General features: G+C 42.4%; 1 protein-coding gene across 1 annotated transcript in view; it reads right to left on the bottom strand.

Annotated features, from left to right (window-relative positions):
* Positions 1 to 17,049, bottom strand: part of PRTG (protogenin) — a 78,816-nt gene that overhangs the window by 10,350 nt on the left and 51,417 nt on the right. Inside the window, exons 13-14 of the mRNA XM_041418406.1 lie at positions 1,059 to 1,154; positions 335 to 521 (exon numbers count right to left, since the gene is read on the bottom strand). Of these exons, the coding sequence (XP_041274340.1) occupies positions 335 to 521; positions 1,059 to 1,154 (283 nt within the window). The remainder of the gene's footprint in view (positions 1 to 334; positions 522 to 1,058; positions 1,155 to 17,049) is intronic.

Raw genomic sequence — 17,049 nt, 5'->3', positions numbered from 1 at the left:
CCATCTTTGCCCAGACTACCTATAAAATAGGTATGGTCATTTGTATAGTTGAAAAAGAGCTTAGAATTAAATTCAACCTAGACAGCTAAAAAGACATCAAACAGTCAAAGAGCTAGCCTGATGACCCAACACTACCAATGATCACTGGTAGAGAACAAAGCTGTCCTACTAATAGATCTTAAAAAATCCCTAGCAGTCAATAGGCAAAACACACAGTCTGAGGGAAATAAAAGTTGTTGCTAGTGAAAGAAAATTAGAAGAGAGCAGGAAGAATAGGAAGTGAGTGGGAAGGATGTGGAACTGGCAATGCAAGAGTTCCCCCAGCTGCACTCACGTCTGCAGGTAGAGAACCAGGGAGGCGTTCTGCAGCCCCACGGGGTTGCAGCGCACGGTGTAGTTGATGAGCTGGGCAGAGGTGAAGGCAGGCTTGCCCCAGTGCAGGTAGATGGATGAGGAGGTGTTGGCTTTGGCATAGAGGTGGTGAGGAGGCGGCGGCGGCGGCACCATGCGGTCACGGACAGCTTTTCAAACAAAACAGGAGCAGGAGTTAATAACTGCATTGTGTGCAGATGCTGGCTTCATGAAGAGGTCTGAGCCCACAGTTTACATACAAATCTTCCCTAACCCAGCACTACCTGGTATGCAGACCCAGGAATCTGGTTAAAGCTATTAGAGACCCCTCCTAACCCAATACATGTCCTGTATCATTTCTGCAATCCCACTTGTTTATTCAAAAATGAAGCCAAAACTATCAGCAGAGACAAGAAAAAGAGATAAATCTCTCATAAGATACAGATATATAATGTTAGATGATGCAGATAGTTCAGCAAGGGAAGGAAATGTGCTTGGGCTGTCTTCTTTCTTCAGCTGTGCTTCATGAACACAGGACTGTCTCAGTTGCAGGATGACTAAGGCAGTATTTGTCACTGATATGATCTTTCTTATTCTCTGTTTTACACAGAATTAATTTATTATTTAAAAGTTAAAAAACACAGAGCTGCTGGGACGCTGAAACACCTCAGCTCTCAATAAATTCTTCATGCATCTACAATACTTACAGACACATCCTGGAGTGCTAACTGTTTGGTCAGCCTGATAACCTTCTTCCATATTGTTATATGCCAGCAGCCTTACATGATACTTTCTTCTAGGATCTGCAGAAAGAGCAAAGGAATAATTAAGCTCAAGAAAAGGAAAAAAAAAAAAAAAAAGAAAAAAGATATTTGGATTTCTACAGATAGTGAGACAAGTTGATGCTCCTGAAAGTTTGTTTCAAAACTTGTTTGCTACGAGCAGTGGACTGATAGACAGGCTGTATGCCTGGAAGCCTGTCTTTTTCTCCAGCCCTTCAAATTCCCCCAGTTCTTTGCTCAGAAACAGTTATCTCCCAGTCTCACTTGCAATAGCCTAAAGCAAAGGTTTGTAACAGAATCAATGGGAGTAGGACAAATACCACATTTCTATCTGTAACAAAGCCACACCTTCACAGCTACAGAGCTAGATTTAATAGTACATTCAGCATGTTGTTTTCAGGCCTTTAATAAAGATTTGTTAAAACAAACAGCAGGAGGTCCAGAGACCAACTTTTGTTTCTGGACACACAAGCTTCAAGGAAGCAGGGCAGTCAAAGCAATGGCAAGACAGCACCCAGCAAAAAAATGGGAAATGTTTTGGTTCCAGGCTCCGAAGGAGATAAACCATGAAACAACAGGGACTGTTAATAATGCTTTGACTAGGAAATTCTGCCTCCATATGTTTTCTTGAGAGCTGGTTCTGGCAGTCCTAGAGGGTCACCATTCCAAGCTGGAAGGATCTCCGCATTCCCTTTCTCTGCCCACACCTTTGAGTGGCTGCATCTCAGTTTGCTTCTTCTGTGTTCTGTAGATGACATGCTGGCCTTGATCCAAGTGAAAAATTGCTGCAGAGGAATGAGTTAGGAAGGGCCCTGGGGCTCTCGAAGTGGTGATGGGATGGGGCACCCACAGGAGGACGAGTGCAGGCACCAGAGTGGCTGCTCTGCTTCCTGCAGCTACTCCCCTGCAACTGAATCTGCAACCAACCCCTTGCACACAACAATGATTTGCTGCCAATTTGTATGAGCTAAACTTCACCCCAGTACTAACGCAGGCACTGGGATATTCTCCTCTTCTGATGACACGGACCTATTTCTTTTAATTAAGATTTTCTGAAGTTTCAGATGTTATATAACTGTGTTGATCTTGCTCATGTCTTTTTTCCTTGCCCTAAGATACCATAATATTGTTCCTTCTCAAAACAAGCTCTTTCCTTTCTCCTTTCAGCTGAGATTTGATGTGGCCTCTCACGAAATAAACAGGAACACAAAGTCCAGACATTTCTCGAGCAGGAATAGGACTGTTGTTTCCATCAGATCGTTGGCTCCCTCTGCAGTCACTGCTCCAGCAACACTGTCTGAACAAAATGGTTGGATTCTTCTGTAAAGGCCAAAGAGTAAATTCCTAGTAATGCCCTTTATAAAATCCTTTCATATTTATTTTTCAATAGACACTTTTTGTGCTGTAGTTACCCATATCAGCTGTAAATGAGATATCACTAGGAAAAGTTAACATCTCTATGTATTTTATATTTTTTTGAAGGGTTATTTCACCAAAATCCAAATATAGGTGCAAAAGCAAACGGGTTCCTGTATTCAGATTATTATATTTTAAGTATTTCTTTGATGTGTTTGACCTTGATGGTAGAATAGGCAAGAGGAGGCCATTCCCATTTTTTGAAGACTTTAACATCACAAGCAGACAATGTAAATAATAAAATGTAGAAGAAAATAAAAAAGAAAAAAAACCCATGGTTTTTTAAACTAGAGTAAAATTCTCATTTGCTTTGAAGGTTCTTTTCCACTTTACAATAGCACTTTTACAACAGATGATATCAGTTGTTCCTAGGCAACAAATTACAAATCAGAAAAAAAGGAGATGGATACAAACACACAGAATCATCTTAAGCATGTGATAAAAGAAAATATGGAATTCTAATATTGAAAATTCAAAAAAATAGTAAGAGGTTATATGTAAAAAATAGCAATCTTTTAAAAAAATTGTAAAAATGCAAGGTGAATTTAAGAACACTTGGCCCAACTACGAGGTTAAATGATAAAAATCTTTCAAGAAACCCAAGTGATTTGAATACACCAAAATCACAGGTGCCTTGCTGAGGAATATTACAGCATGCCTCTCACAAAAGCAGAACCACCTTCCCGGGCCTCAGCCTGCGGCAGGAACACGCACATTAGCGCGCAAGCGAAGGATTCAAACACAGAGGCAGAATTTAAATCAGAGATCATCAGGACACCTTTAACGCCTCGCCGGGACCACGCTCCGGAGGCTGCGATTGACAAGGGCCCTGTGCCAGCCCTGCTCAGCACAGCCCGGGGATGGGCCAGGGCCCGGAGCAGAGCCCGGGAATGGGGCAGGGCCCGGGATGGGCAGAGCCCGGGGATGGGCCAGGGCCCGGAGCAGAGCCCGGGAATGGGCAGAGCCCGAGGATGGGCAGAGCCCGGAGCAGAGCCCGGGGATGGGGCAGAGCCCGGGGTTGGGCAGAGCCCGGAGCAGAGCCCGGGGATGGGGCAGAGCCCGGGGTTGGGCAGAGCCCGGAGCAGAGCCCGGGGATGGGGCAGAGCCCGGGGTTGGGCAGAGCCCGGAGCAGAGCCCGGGGATGGGGCAGAGCCCGGGGTTGGGCAGAGCCCGGAGCAGAGCCCGGGGATGGGGCAGAGCCCGGGGTTGGGCAGAGCCCGGAGCAGAGCCCGGGGATGGGGCAGAGCCCGGGGTTGGGCAGAGCCCGGAGCAGAGCCCGGGGATGGGGCAGAGCCCGGGGTTGGGCAGAGCCCGGAGCAGAGCCCGGGGATGGGGCAGAGCCCGGGGTTGGGCAGAGCCCGGAGCAGAGCCCGGGGATGGGGCAGAGCCCGGGGTTGGGCAGAGCCCGGAGCAGAGCCCGGGGATGGGGCAGAGCCCGGGGTTGGGCAGAGCCCGGAGCAGAGCCCGGGGATGGGGCAGAGCCCGGGGTTGGGCAGAGCCCGGAGCAGAGCCCGGGGATGGGGCAGAGCCCGGGGTTGGGCAGAGCCCGGAGCAGAGCCCGGGGATGGGGCAGAGCCCGGGGTTGGGCAGAGCCCGGAGCAGAGCCCGGGGATGGGGCAGAGCCCGGGGTTGGGCAGAGCCCGGAGCAGAGCCCGGGGATGGGGCAGAGCCCGGGGTTGGGCAGAGCCCGGAGCAGAGCCCGGGGCCGGGCAGGGCTGAGCTCCCCGGAGCCGCCCGGTGCCCTCTGGCCGCGGCTCCTGCCCCCGCGCATTTCCTTAGGACACAGCGTGACAGGCACGGCCATCCATCCATCATCCTGCCGAGCACCTTCAAAAACTCCCTGCCCTTTGAAAGTGCTCACCCAGAACTGATCATCTTCACTGTGAAATGAGGGATAGCCGAGCTCCAGTGCCCTGCTGAGCTGAATGAGGAGCCTGTGAGGTCTGTTTATCCTCACCGCGGTTTTTTTTTTTAACTGAATTCCTCATTAACACTTGATTGAGGAGAAAAGGAAGAATAATGGGATGTGGAAGAAAGGAAAAAAAAAAATCTAACTTCCACAAAAAGTTTTTCAAGTGTCTTTGAGAAAAACACGTTTTTAAAATCTTACTTTATGTATCCTTAATACTTTACATGTAGAAGAAACAATCTTGAATGCTATTCTTCTTACTCCTGTATAACACAAGAAGTTTCAAGCAGAATTATCCTTATATAGAAAAAGCTTTTTAAGAGGAAAGTCTCCCAACTAGTCTACACCATCTGAAAAACAGGGTTATTTCTACTTCATGATATTATGGTTTAATTGGTAGTAGGACCAGTTCAAGCCAAAATGTCAGAATTTTGCAATGTCAGAATTTTTAAGCTATCACACATTAGAACATCTATGGTTAAACCCATCTCCTGGTTTCTAGAACTGAAATAGCGACTGAGGAGGAAGGCGTTTGTTATGTACTGGCCTAGGAAAGCCTAATGCTACAGTCACCTAAAAAGGAGAATAGAAAAGAATTAAAGGCAGTGTACTGAGCAGCGATAGAAACTGATGTGAAACTTACAGAGTACACACACAAGGTAAAATCAGATCAAAACACCACCAAGATGCAGATCCACGTTGATAGTTCTTTTCACCATGTACCAAACACAGTAACCAAAGCTCTGCCAAAGCCCTGCCTCAGCTCCAACACTTATGTGCTCACTATTTGTTTTATGAGGTGGTGGGAAATATCTTTCGTCTGAAGTAGCCTTTATTTAGAATATTTTTTACAATTTTACATTTCCTTTTCAGGCTGATGATATGATGAATTCCTCAGTGGCAATCCCACCACGCAGCTGGCACAAACACTTTGATCTCCCACTTCATCAGCTGGATCAAACACTCAAAGCCAGGCACATCCGTAGAGAGAAAACAAACTTCAGGGGCTTTAACCAGCACAGGTATCTTGAGTAGTTTACACATAAATCACATAAATCATTGATAAAAGGCTGGGGATAGCATGGCCACCTGGGGACTGACAGTCTCAAATCCAGTGTGTAACATCCATGCACAGGAGGAAACAGCCCTGCTCCTAACAGACCCAGGACAAACACATCCCTCCACAGAAAACCACAGCTCTTCAGGAACAAAGCAGGTGCACTGATTTACTCAGCCTGCTCTACATAAATTCAGCTTGAGTAAAAAAAAAATTAAAAAAATCATGAAGATTTCATCCCTGCATTTTCAAAATTTCTCTAAATAACTGGTAACACTGAATTGTTTCAATTAATTCTCTTGCAATTGCCAGCATTTGTGTAGAGGTTGAAGTCTTGTTCCCAGTCCTAAGGTGATCAGGACCAATTTTGTAGCCAATTTACCAACTGGCAGAATTTTTTATTGTTAATTTGTTTCTGTTAAATATCATTTGGGGGTTTTTGTGCTGTTGTAATTAGATTGTGTTAAAATTGTCACAGTACCTAGAGGTCTTTAATAGACATTTTTATTGTTATTACTAAAATCAGCTGGTGGAAAGGATAAAAAATCTACACTGTACAGCTCAGGGGGTTGGCATTGATGCTGACAGTAACACACTAAAGCTAATTCATAAATTTTATTACAAGAGTGCCTCTGGAACATACAGAAATTGACTTAAAAGACATCACAGAGTAGATGTGATAGGTTGGAGTATCTTCGCACAGTTCAAGGGATCTGCTGCACACACATTTTTTGTGCAACCAAAACTATCAGCACTAAGAACACATGTGAATAACACTTGCATCAGAGGCACAAATCTTGCTTCTGGTAACCATTCCTATAAAAAAAGAGTAGGAAAAAGTATTTTATATCTTCTGTTTATGCCTTCTTTTGATTAACTTGAAATGTCCAAATAGATACTGTCTCAAAAATCACTGGTTTGCAATTTATGTTGGATCAGCCTCATCCTCCCATGGAAGTTGTTGTAGGTAGGCCACAGCTCCCTGGTGATATTCCTCTGGAACCCCACATCCTGTCATTCACTCTCCCATCAAAATTTGCAGTGAGTCCTGCAGAACCAACCATGGCAGGTTTTTCAGCAGAGAGACACATGGGGGAGCCTTGCCTTCATTTTGTGAGTCTACAAATGGGTTCTACACCTCAGAGTCAAACTAGAGCAAAGTTAAGTACTGCAAGTATGAGGAAAAAAAAAAAAAAAGTTGAACTATAATTTAAAACATGGATTGTAACTTGGAAAAACTTTAAACGTTGCAGTAGCTGAATTTCAGTAAGAATTCAGATGACTATGATTCATTGGTGTATTTCACTGTCTTACTACATCCCTGACATATAATCTTAGAGATTATATTTAGCTTGTCAGAAAGCAGGCAGGAAGATCACAGCAGATACAGATTCTTCAAAAAAATTTTACAGCACACTCAGATGTTCCAACCTGATTTGGTGACAACTCATTTCATTTCCCAGCATGGAGGGAGAACCACAGCTATTTATCTGTCTGGATGTGAGAAACAGAGAAACTGCAAAAATATCACAAAGAATTGAGACTTGACTTATTAGCAGTTCTGTTGCTCTACACTTCATTGGAGCATCTACATTTTATTGCACCAGCTTGAAATTATTCCGTATTCTTTACTCCTGCCATCAGCCTTGCTTCTATGTAAATCTTCCATTTTTCTTTCAGGAAGGGGAAAACTTGCAACTGCAAAACAGCTGCCAGTCAGAAATATTCATATTCAGATACTCCCATTTTCTTTTCCAACACTTAAGATTTTAGTCTATTCAAATCATGTCTATTTATTGGTTAAACACAGATTCAGCATTCAGAGCCTAGTTTTCAAAGCCTGGGGTAGTAGAAATGGTGCAGTAAATATGTACACAGTGCTAGGCAGAGACAACTCGAGGTTTCCTGCCTTGAAGCCATTCCCAAGTGACGGAGGTGGCATGGGGAGGGAAGGCTCACTCCATCTGGCAGAGTTACAGCTCACGGCAGCCAGGTGGTGTCCTCATGCACTTCCACTGGACACAGCTGGGAAAACGGGAGGCACCGAAGATTAAATGCCTGTGTTTGCACTTAAACCACTAAAAAGAAGAAACGTGCTTCTAATCACTTTGCAGCTGGTGAAGCGCTTTATAATGCAGCCACCTCATTCTTAAACTACCAAGATTGCACAGACCAAACTTTTAGAAAAAGTTACTAAGAAAAATAAAGTCACTTCCACATTCACAGAAACAAAAATTCCATTTTCAATATTGTATTACATTATTAAAACTCTCAAAGACTAAAGCAGCATGACACCAACAACACAGCCAATGAAAAATCCTAATCAATGTATAATTCCATCCTCCCTTCTCAAAAGAATACAGAGATATGCAAATGTCCTGATTACATATTAACACTATCTTCAAATCAGTTTATCCCATTCAGATTCTGATAATTTGTATTCATATGATTCTTCTGTCCTGGGTAAATTTACAGTATTAAATATAAGTATAAAACCTGTAACAGCAAGTTTTTTATAGATTGCACACACAAGGCACACTCTGGGTAACTGCTCATTCAGCTGAAGCTTATATTGAATACAAAATCAGCAGTCCTAAACCAAAGTGTTAAAAAGTGCTTCCTGATATCAACACAGCCAAAATTTTGGCTTTTTGGCAAATGCTTCAGAGAAAGCATCTGTTTACAGGCTACTTAGCCAAGGTTACAAGAGAGTGTAATATTGCAGCCCCTGAAAGCCCTGTCATTGTTTCTTTCAGCTGCTGCATGTTTGTGAAGCTCTGAAGGCCTTGAAAGGAGCCAGAGCAGAGCCAACAGGTCAGGGCTAGATAAAATTAAGAAAGAATCCGAGGTCAGACCATGAAAGAACTTATTTTTTTTTTTCCACCCCTCCAGAACAGTGAGTCCACCTCCAGCAGCCGTTCATTCAATCCTGATAAGAAGAGACAGCACCCCACAATCTGGATTTCAGACATTTTAAGTCCTCTTTGCAGGGAGGAAAAGATAGGGAAGATGAAAGAAAATGGACATTTTACTATCATTTACTGTTGGAACATACTTTCGTGCCTGTTTTGAACATCCCTGTTCTCAGAAATTTAAAAGGAAAATATTAATAGAAATTAAATTACTGGGGGCTCTTGTTTATAAAATAATTGGTACAGCACTAAATTTCTAGAGAAAAAAAAAAGGTTTGTCTTGATATTTTAAGCTGAGTTCAGTGACTAAAAACCTAGACACAACTTCTTAAGCTACAGCCAGTATGGCAATTCTAGCAGCTAGGGAAGGAGATAAGAAAATATTTCAACTTTATTCTAGATTGCAAACAAAATTTAAAACAAATCCTTTCAGTTGAAAGTATGAAACCCACAGCGGACTGAAATCACAGTTGTTCTAAGGACAAAACTTCCGTGTCCAAATGTCCATTTTTAATTTAATCTTTTGTGCTGCTGGATTTTTTTGTGTAACCTACAGGTCCATTGTTGGGTAGTGGTCTGGCTGGAGAGCTCATTGGTCTGGTTTGCCAGGGTGACTGTGCTGCCCCCAAGCCCATCCCCTGCACACAATAAACTCCAGATAATTATTCAAAGAAGAGGCCAGCAGCATGGGCTGCTCTGACATGGGGTCACGGCCTTTGACACCGAATCTGGGGCGAGCCAAAGTCTGCTCCAAGCAACAGAGGTCCAGGGGAATTATTAAGGGGGAAGGGTGGGAAAGGAAGAGCACTGAGAAATACTATCCTTAAAAATGTACTTTTGAAGCAAAGTAATGTAAATACAGCAGAAACTTATTAGGAAAATAAGCAAATACATTTCAAATGTAGCAGAGGAAAAGGACAGGGAGAAGCGCATCAAGGCAAACAGAAACAGAGCTGGGAGGCAGGAGGATGACACAGACTCTGGTCTGTTCTTCTCCAAAGCAGGTATTCCCTCTCAGATTTTCAGTACAGGATTTTATTTCAGTTTTCTAAAAAATGCCCTTTTACCTTATTTATATATATCATTAAACAATTAAACACAGTTCAGCAACCATGTTCTGTTCCAGTTTTTAAAAACTTGAAGTTGTGGACATGCAATTTCTATTCATTATTACTAGCTTAAAATAATAATATTTAATTTCTTTTATTTTAAATTAGTTGGAATTGCAATTGGTTGCAAAACTGAATTGATCAAATTTTAAATAACAACCTTTTAATATCACATTAAAATAGTTTGAGTAGTTACAAATTACCAATATTTTATATGTCATTACTTCATTTTCAATTTAAAGGTAACTTTAAACATTTAGATAGAACAAAGACTGTCTGTGATACTCATGTTTTCCTTTGCAAACCAAATAACTGAAGTAGAAACTAAGCAACTTGTTCTTTGTACAACATTGTAAAAGTTTATTTTGGTAGAAGCTGGAACATGTGACACATGTGAATTGATCCAGCTAAACAGTCTGGCTTTCCAGGGCTTTGGATGGCTCTCGCTTATTTGTCTAAATCTGAAAAGGGTCTGTATCCCTTTTGTAGCTTGGTGCTATCCCTCAGAGGGCCCCAGGACAAACAACACCTCACACCCCCTTGCAGTAAAAACATCACCTCTCCTGCTGCCCACCATCAGCAACAGCAGCTCCATGCAGAGCTGCTGGGGGAGGGCTGGCAGGGCAGGGTGAGCTCCCAGCACACAGCATTTCAGCCCTTGGGGCCCGCAGAAATAAGAAATATCTAAAGCTCTCTAATCTTTTTATAATAAGTGAAGCAAATCTCAAGGATTTTAAATTTTCTCTATTTCCTCACAGGTGTAGGACATTCCCACCATGCCTGTAAGGTCTGCCATCAGTCCCCGTGTTTCTCCTGCATTTCAGGGAACTGTTCAATTGCACAAGCAAAAAGCTCTCTTCCAATATTATTCTAACAATGCTCTCTAAACCAGCAGATACCCTTATGTTAACTAGCCTGGCTCACTGTTTTCAAAGTGAGCCCTCAAAAGCTAACTTGAAAGCAATACCAGAGGCCTGGACAAACACCTAATTTTGATCTTTTGTGCTCTTCTTTTCTTCTAAGAGACCTTTTCTTTTGTTGCTGCCCAGTGGAAAGCACATAGCTCATTGGTCCTGCTTTGAAAGATGAGAGCACTGCCCCTGAGTCCACCCCTCCGAGCACAATCACTTTAATGGAATTATGTAGAGAGGCCATCTCTGCAAGAAGAAAGGGAGGGCGAGGGGGGAGGGAGAGTGTCCGAAGGAGCCAGCAGAGCTGTAATTACCCAGTTACTAACACACACATGTCCACTGAGAATTCATGCAGTGATCCAAACAGGATGTGCCACCCCACACAACAGGTTCCCTTACACACAGCAGTGAGCCCTGCACAAGTGACAGAACACTGTCACTGAATAAAACATCACTACAGTGGCTCAGGAAAAGGGGAAAGAAACAACCCACACAGAAATGCTGCTACAAAACAGGAGCATGCTCTAAAAGGTCTTTTCTGTAAGATGCAAGAGGCTGAAAATATGATCTCCCCAACAGAGACTGACATTTCTGGATTGCAGGTAGAAAGAATGTTTAGACAATTTGCCTGGCCTTCATGCTAAGAGGAATGCTTCCAGAATATACACTTAAACACAATTCAATAAGCACTTTACCAAATTTGGTTTAACATTTGTTTAGGTATATCATTAAGATCTATCATACATATGCACTGACTGCCTGACATCCAGCATCACCTTACAAACAACACATTTGTACACAATGACAAAGGCAATCTGTTCACAGCGCCCAAACTTTCCCCTGGAGCTATGATATAAATTTTCTTTCAGAACCAACATTTTCTGCTGCTCTGTCATGGACTCCCCGTGCCATTTTGACCCTTTTGTGCAGCAAAATGAAAACACTATCTATCATTACTTGCACCGCAGTGACTTTGTAGGAGGTGCACGGTTTCATTGCAAAAACATCTGTGGTCTGGTGACTCAGATCTCAAGCCTTAAGATCTGGGCTGTTGCAAGCATGACTGCAAGATGCATAAGTTTCAGGAGGGCAACTAAAGATGAGTCTGGCTCTTTGCTCCTTCAGAGGATAACAAGGAACTGCACATAAAACATTTCACTTGTTAGGTGTCAAACAAGTCCATCAAGACAGGAAAACAAACAAGATACATGTGAGGGGAAACCACCACTGTATTTTTCTTAAGTAAATTTTGGCTGCACAGGCTCTATCCAGCTGCATCTACAATTAGGGCCCAGTCTTCAGCAGGATGTTGTGTTATTGCAGGTGTCACAGGCCCTGCTCTGCTCACACAGGGCTCCCTGCACTGCAGGGACAGCAGCAGCCAAGGGGCACTGCAGGACACACAGACACCCACCTGCACTCAGGGCTTGGGGCATGCACGGCTGGGTGGGCACTGAGCTGCTATCATGCAGACTGTCTGCAGATGTAAATAAAGCAGCCTCTCAAGGAAGCTCAAAATCTGGCACTCATTGGTTGAATACAGGAGAAAGGGGGCAAACCAACCCAGACAGCTGACAAATTTTATAGTGAAATTGCTAAACTGGCCCATTTGTCATGAGCTGCCAGCTAGACTGATACATTTACTGCTAATATTGCAACCCTCATACTTAATTTGGTGAAGTTAAATCCAGATGCATTAAAAAAAACACACAACTACAAAAGGGGTAGCATTGAGCTTTCTCTATTACACTACTGTTAATATAAATTATTCATTGAAAATCCATCATATAATGCTAAATATTTTCCAATTACACATTAGGAAAGCAGGAAGCAGGGAAGACAGCTAACAGTACTTGTGAAGAGCTCATCTCAAATGCCTTAGCTCAGCATGTAATTCCACCTGAAGTGTGGTGGCCTGAGGACACAGGGCTCTGTTTCCTCAACTGTGAATGCATTGCAGGATCTCTCCCATACATGAACATGTCTGTTACTTTTCCCTCCCTATCTTAGAGGCCTCATTCCCTTCACTGGCTCTGACTGGTTGCCTATCTTTGACATTTAGGAAGGGTATTCATTTTAATTACATTTAGATTATGCTGAACCATCTCCCTAATGGTTTGGCACAGCAGTGTTATTTTTACCCTTTACATTTTCATACAGCATATTCCAAACTTCTAAAACATGCCCTAAAGAAAATTTCCAGTTGTAATGACAATAGAAATATCCAGGACCCTACAACATTCTTGGCTCTAATATTCACCACTGTTACATCCAATGGCACACTGACAGAAGCTATTCATAATGAGTTTTGTGCTATGAATTTGCACAGAAACATTTATTAAAAGAACACAGTAAGTGACAGCTTGTCAGCAGGCAATGAAGCCTGATACACTACATACTTACATTCATTTTTGAGTGCTTTCAGTATGCTGAAAATACCCATCTAGAAGGCCAGGACAACATGCTTTTCTGTAAAAATTATAATAACTTTTCATCTCCACATTGATTCCTCCCAAAACAGTATTTCAATGACATCTTGTGTTCATCTCTTTCCAGGCCAAGACTCTGCTCTTCTAAGATAATTTATCAGGAGGATTACTCAGTCTATATTAGTGGCAGCAGCTGTGCAAGTTAATGATGTTGTTGCCTTTAGTTAAATACATGTTAATGGTTTATTTGAAGACTGTTTAATTAAGACCAAGTTTCTGAAACACCAACTCTTGAAAGCACCACAGACGAATTTTGCAGGTGGTGTAAAAGAGGTCAACATGTGCAATCTGAATTTGGACCTAATATCCTCAGGAGCTCAAATCCTTTACTCAGTGAACTGTGGCCTGAGTACCCTTCTACAAAGATGCTTAATGTCCACACAAAGAAGCATCTAAACAAGAAGAGCAGCCTAAAAGATTTCACGCTTCCTCAAACTTTTGGAAACCTTTCACTCTTCTGGCTGACAACACAGCCTTTACCATTTATTTTAAACTTTGTGGTATTTCATAAAGACAAAAGGCTATATTTCCCCACATGGAAATGTGTTACAACACTACATGTTTTTAATATAGATAGTGTTTACTACAGGTAAAAACTATTGCATTTTAAAGGATAACAATAACAACGTAGGAAAGAAAGTATACCTCTGCAGAAACTGCAGCAGATTTTAATTACTGTGTCCTTTTCTTCTAGAAAGTTTCTTATATCTGTAAAGTATATTCCATAATTATATACATGGGAATTTGTTCTGGTTTAAATTTTTCCTTCAAAATGTTTAACTTTTCTTTTTAATACACAAAATCACTTTTCATAGGAAGCAATGCTACTGTTGTCCAGATGTTTGACCACAGACAAGTTATAATGTAAATCTTCTGCCTTACCTACTGTATTAATTAATAGTTTTGTGAAGAACAAGCATTTAATACCTGTCAAGCATTGTATTAACAAACTGAAAGGTACGGAGCAAACAAGTAGGATACAATTAATAATGAAAGTTCTTTTTGTTAACTTTTCTAATGCATTCAAGATTTAAATTCAACCTATATCAATATCTTGATTGAAAAAAGGAGAAGAACATTATCTTGATGCAATCCCTCTGCATATGAAGTTTATACAACACTTAGGAAGTGGAAAGCAGTCTGACTGATTGATTGCTTAAGTAAAATAAACACACAGCTACTTAACTCTTAGCTAGCTATCTCCCTCTGTACAATTGAAAGGGTTTCCCATCATCAATTCAGTTTTACAAATGCTCTGTTGAGCCTGCACTTTGAAGAGCATTTTAAAGCAGCATTAGCTGTGCTGCTGCTGAAAGAAGCCAGCCTGCTCCCCTCACCCTTCAGCCCTCCCTGCTGCCACTTCCCACCCATCCCTGTGCCCCGACACCAGCGCCACAAGTGTGCAAGCACAGAGGGCAGCAGCACGGATTCACAGAGCACACAAGAAACGTGGGGTGTTTTCTTCCCAAAGTGCCACCTTTTGCTACCTTACTGTGCTCTGTTGCACGTGGATGAATTCTGAGAGCTGAAGAACATCCCGAGGAAGCAGAGGGAGCCCTGGCAGCTGCTCAGGAGTCAGCACAGCCACCATGAGTCTGCTTTGTTTTATCAGCCTGGTGAAACTGTGACCCTCAAACCTACCCAAAAAACTCCACTGATCCCAGAGCTATGAGTTTATTAACAAAAGACATTTCCCTCAAGGGGGAGCTGTTATCTAATAGACTGAATGCAAAGCTGGAAAGCTGGACACTCACAGCTCAGTTCTGTCACTGACTGCAGGGATATCATTGTCAACTCAGCTTAAACCATCAGTACCTGAGCAGTCCATGAAAATGCCCCTTCTCTTCCTTGTGTTCCAGGTACCCAGTGTGCACCATGGGACACTGAACACTCACTCACCTGTGAAACTCATGGAATGCTTACAAACTGCTGGAAAAGCACAGCACGTGCTCTTAGCACAGACAGATGAACATGTGTAATTAGAAAAGTGGAAATCAGAATAACTGCCCAAGGTGGATGCTGCAGGCAGAGCTGCCCTGCACAGGGACACAAGGGACAGCACAGGCTCTGAGGTGGCACTGGCAGACTCCTCCAGGCTCCAGCAAGGGGGAAGATGATCCTTGAGAGACAGATCTTCCAACAGGGAGGCTCAAGGGAAAGAGGGAGGTGTAGGCACTGCTGGGCCAGCTGGAGGGCCCTGCTCTCCTGCCTGCACTCTGAATCACACCAAGCAGCTCACTTTTCTGTCCTGCAACTTGACTGTGCTTGGTGCTTTTCTTCAGGTATTTAACTGGCTTGGAACCAAGACCTGGCTGTCAGTTCTGAAGGAGAAGGATGAACATCCCTGCCTGACATGATATCAAACACAGCCCAAATGTGCCTGCCTACTCTGCCTGGACAGCACACAGACTTTATACATGCACAGACTTTATACATCCAAGCCACCTCTGAGAAAAGTTTTCCAGCACAGACAACTGGTAGGGAGTGCTACAGATAGAGATTTCTAAGGCAAGTGATTGTCACCAAGGCAACACAGGCTGATGGGAAGCTATGAGAGATTAAATAAAGGCAGGTGAGAAGCTGTAAGAAGGCAGCCAAGACATGAAGAGAGAAAAAAGGCCAAATTAGGCCACTAGAAATTATCATGGAAATAACAATGAATACAAAGTACTAACACAGTGAGAGGCATGCTTGTGATGGAGAAGTGCTGAGCTAGACTAAGACAAAGGGGATCAAAAAGATATCCTGTTCTTCTCCCAGCAATGTCTATATACACATGCAAATACAGACACACACCCACTGAGCAGGGTGAGCACAGTCTGTGAGCATAGCCCTCCCTGCACTTCGAATATACAAGGGAGAAAGTTGGTAATGGACTAAAGGCACAGTAGTGCAATATCTACCCATTTGTCTCTCTCTTCTCCCACATCATCCTACCTACCACCCCAAAACATCTCCAGTTCAACTACCTTTCAAAAAATCCACATTTTCAAGGTGTATTTGCATACAGGATTCTGTATACTCCTCCTTTGTCTAAGTATACAAAAGTGTCAGTTGTACAGAGACCCCCAGCATGCACAACTGGATGCCACCAGAGGCAGAAAACTCCAGAAACTTTCACAGACCTAGCAAAGAGGATCAGAATGATTTCCCTGTCCTTGTTTCTACAAGGATGTGCAGTGGTTTTGTTCTGAATGATAACCAGCTTGAACAGGGGTACAATATTTGGATATGATAAAGGTAAAAAAACACTGTGAAAGTGAACATAAATGTTGAAATACACTTTTTAATGCAAATTTTATTTATACTAAACTTTTTTCCTAGATTAGCAAAAAAATTTAAAATCCCATGTTTGGAAGAGATGTTTTACAGCAAGAGGGGCTTCTTCCAACATAAGATTGTTTTTTTCCCCACTTCCTGCATCCCCCCCTTCATTTGCCACAGAAGTGTGACTCCAGGAAGCCTGAAAAAAACAAACATGCACTTTTTCACAATTGCATCTTTTCCCAAAATTGAAAAAATGCTTCTGTTAGCAATAATGCCTTCATGGCAAATATATAACCAAGGTGTTACTTAAGACAGGGAAGCTACCAGAAGTCATATTAGCTCAGCTTTAAAAGTGTGTTTGCTTATCACTAACACAGAAATTACAAAGATCCCCTATTCTTACCTTTCCCATACAATTACAACTGGTAACATGGCCCCAAAAAAAAGTTAATGAAAGAAAGCTTCACGATGAATTAAATTAACATTTGGATCACAACATCTGGATTGTTGTTTAACAATGGAAGAAAATAATAAATAAAAAAGGAAAAAAAATTAAGAAATGTAACTAGCCCTGTACAGCAAATGTTTTCTTCTGTCCACTCTGAAGTCTCTTTCATGTGCTAATGGTGGCATTTTTTTAAACTCTTCCCCTTTGACTTACTCAGACCTTTAAGGACCTCACACATCTAATGGTTCCTCACATTCACCAAGAACAATCAAGAGAGGTCTGGGGGTTGACATGCAGTATGATTAATGGACAATGTTGATTTAATTTCCTATAACAGGAGTTTTCTCTAAGCTTTCTCCAAGGAGCAGTTTCTTTGCAATCCAGGACTTAAGTATTTT

Source organism: Onychostruthus taczanowskii, unplaced genomic scaffold (assembly GCF_017590055.1).
Source record: "Onychostruthus taczanowskii isolate IOZ18803 unplaced genomic scaffold, ASM1759005v1 scaffold6, whole genome shotgun sequence".
Classification (NCBI taxonomy): Eukaryota; Metazoa; Chordata; class Aves; order Passeriformes; family Passeridae; genus Onychostruthus; species Onychostruthus taczanowskii.
This window is presented reverse-complemented; position numbering and strand designations above follow the sequence as displayed.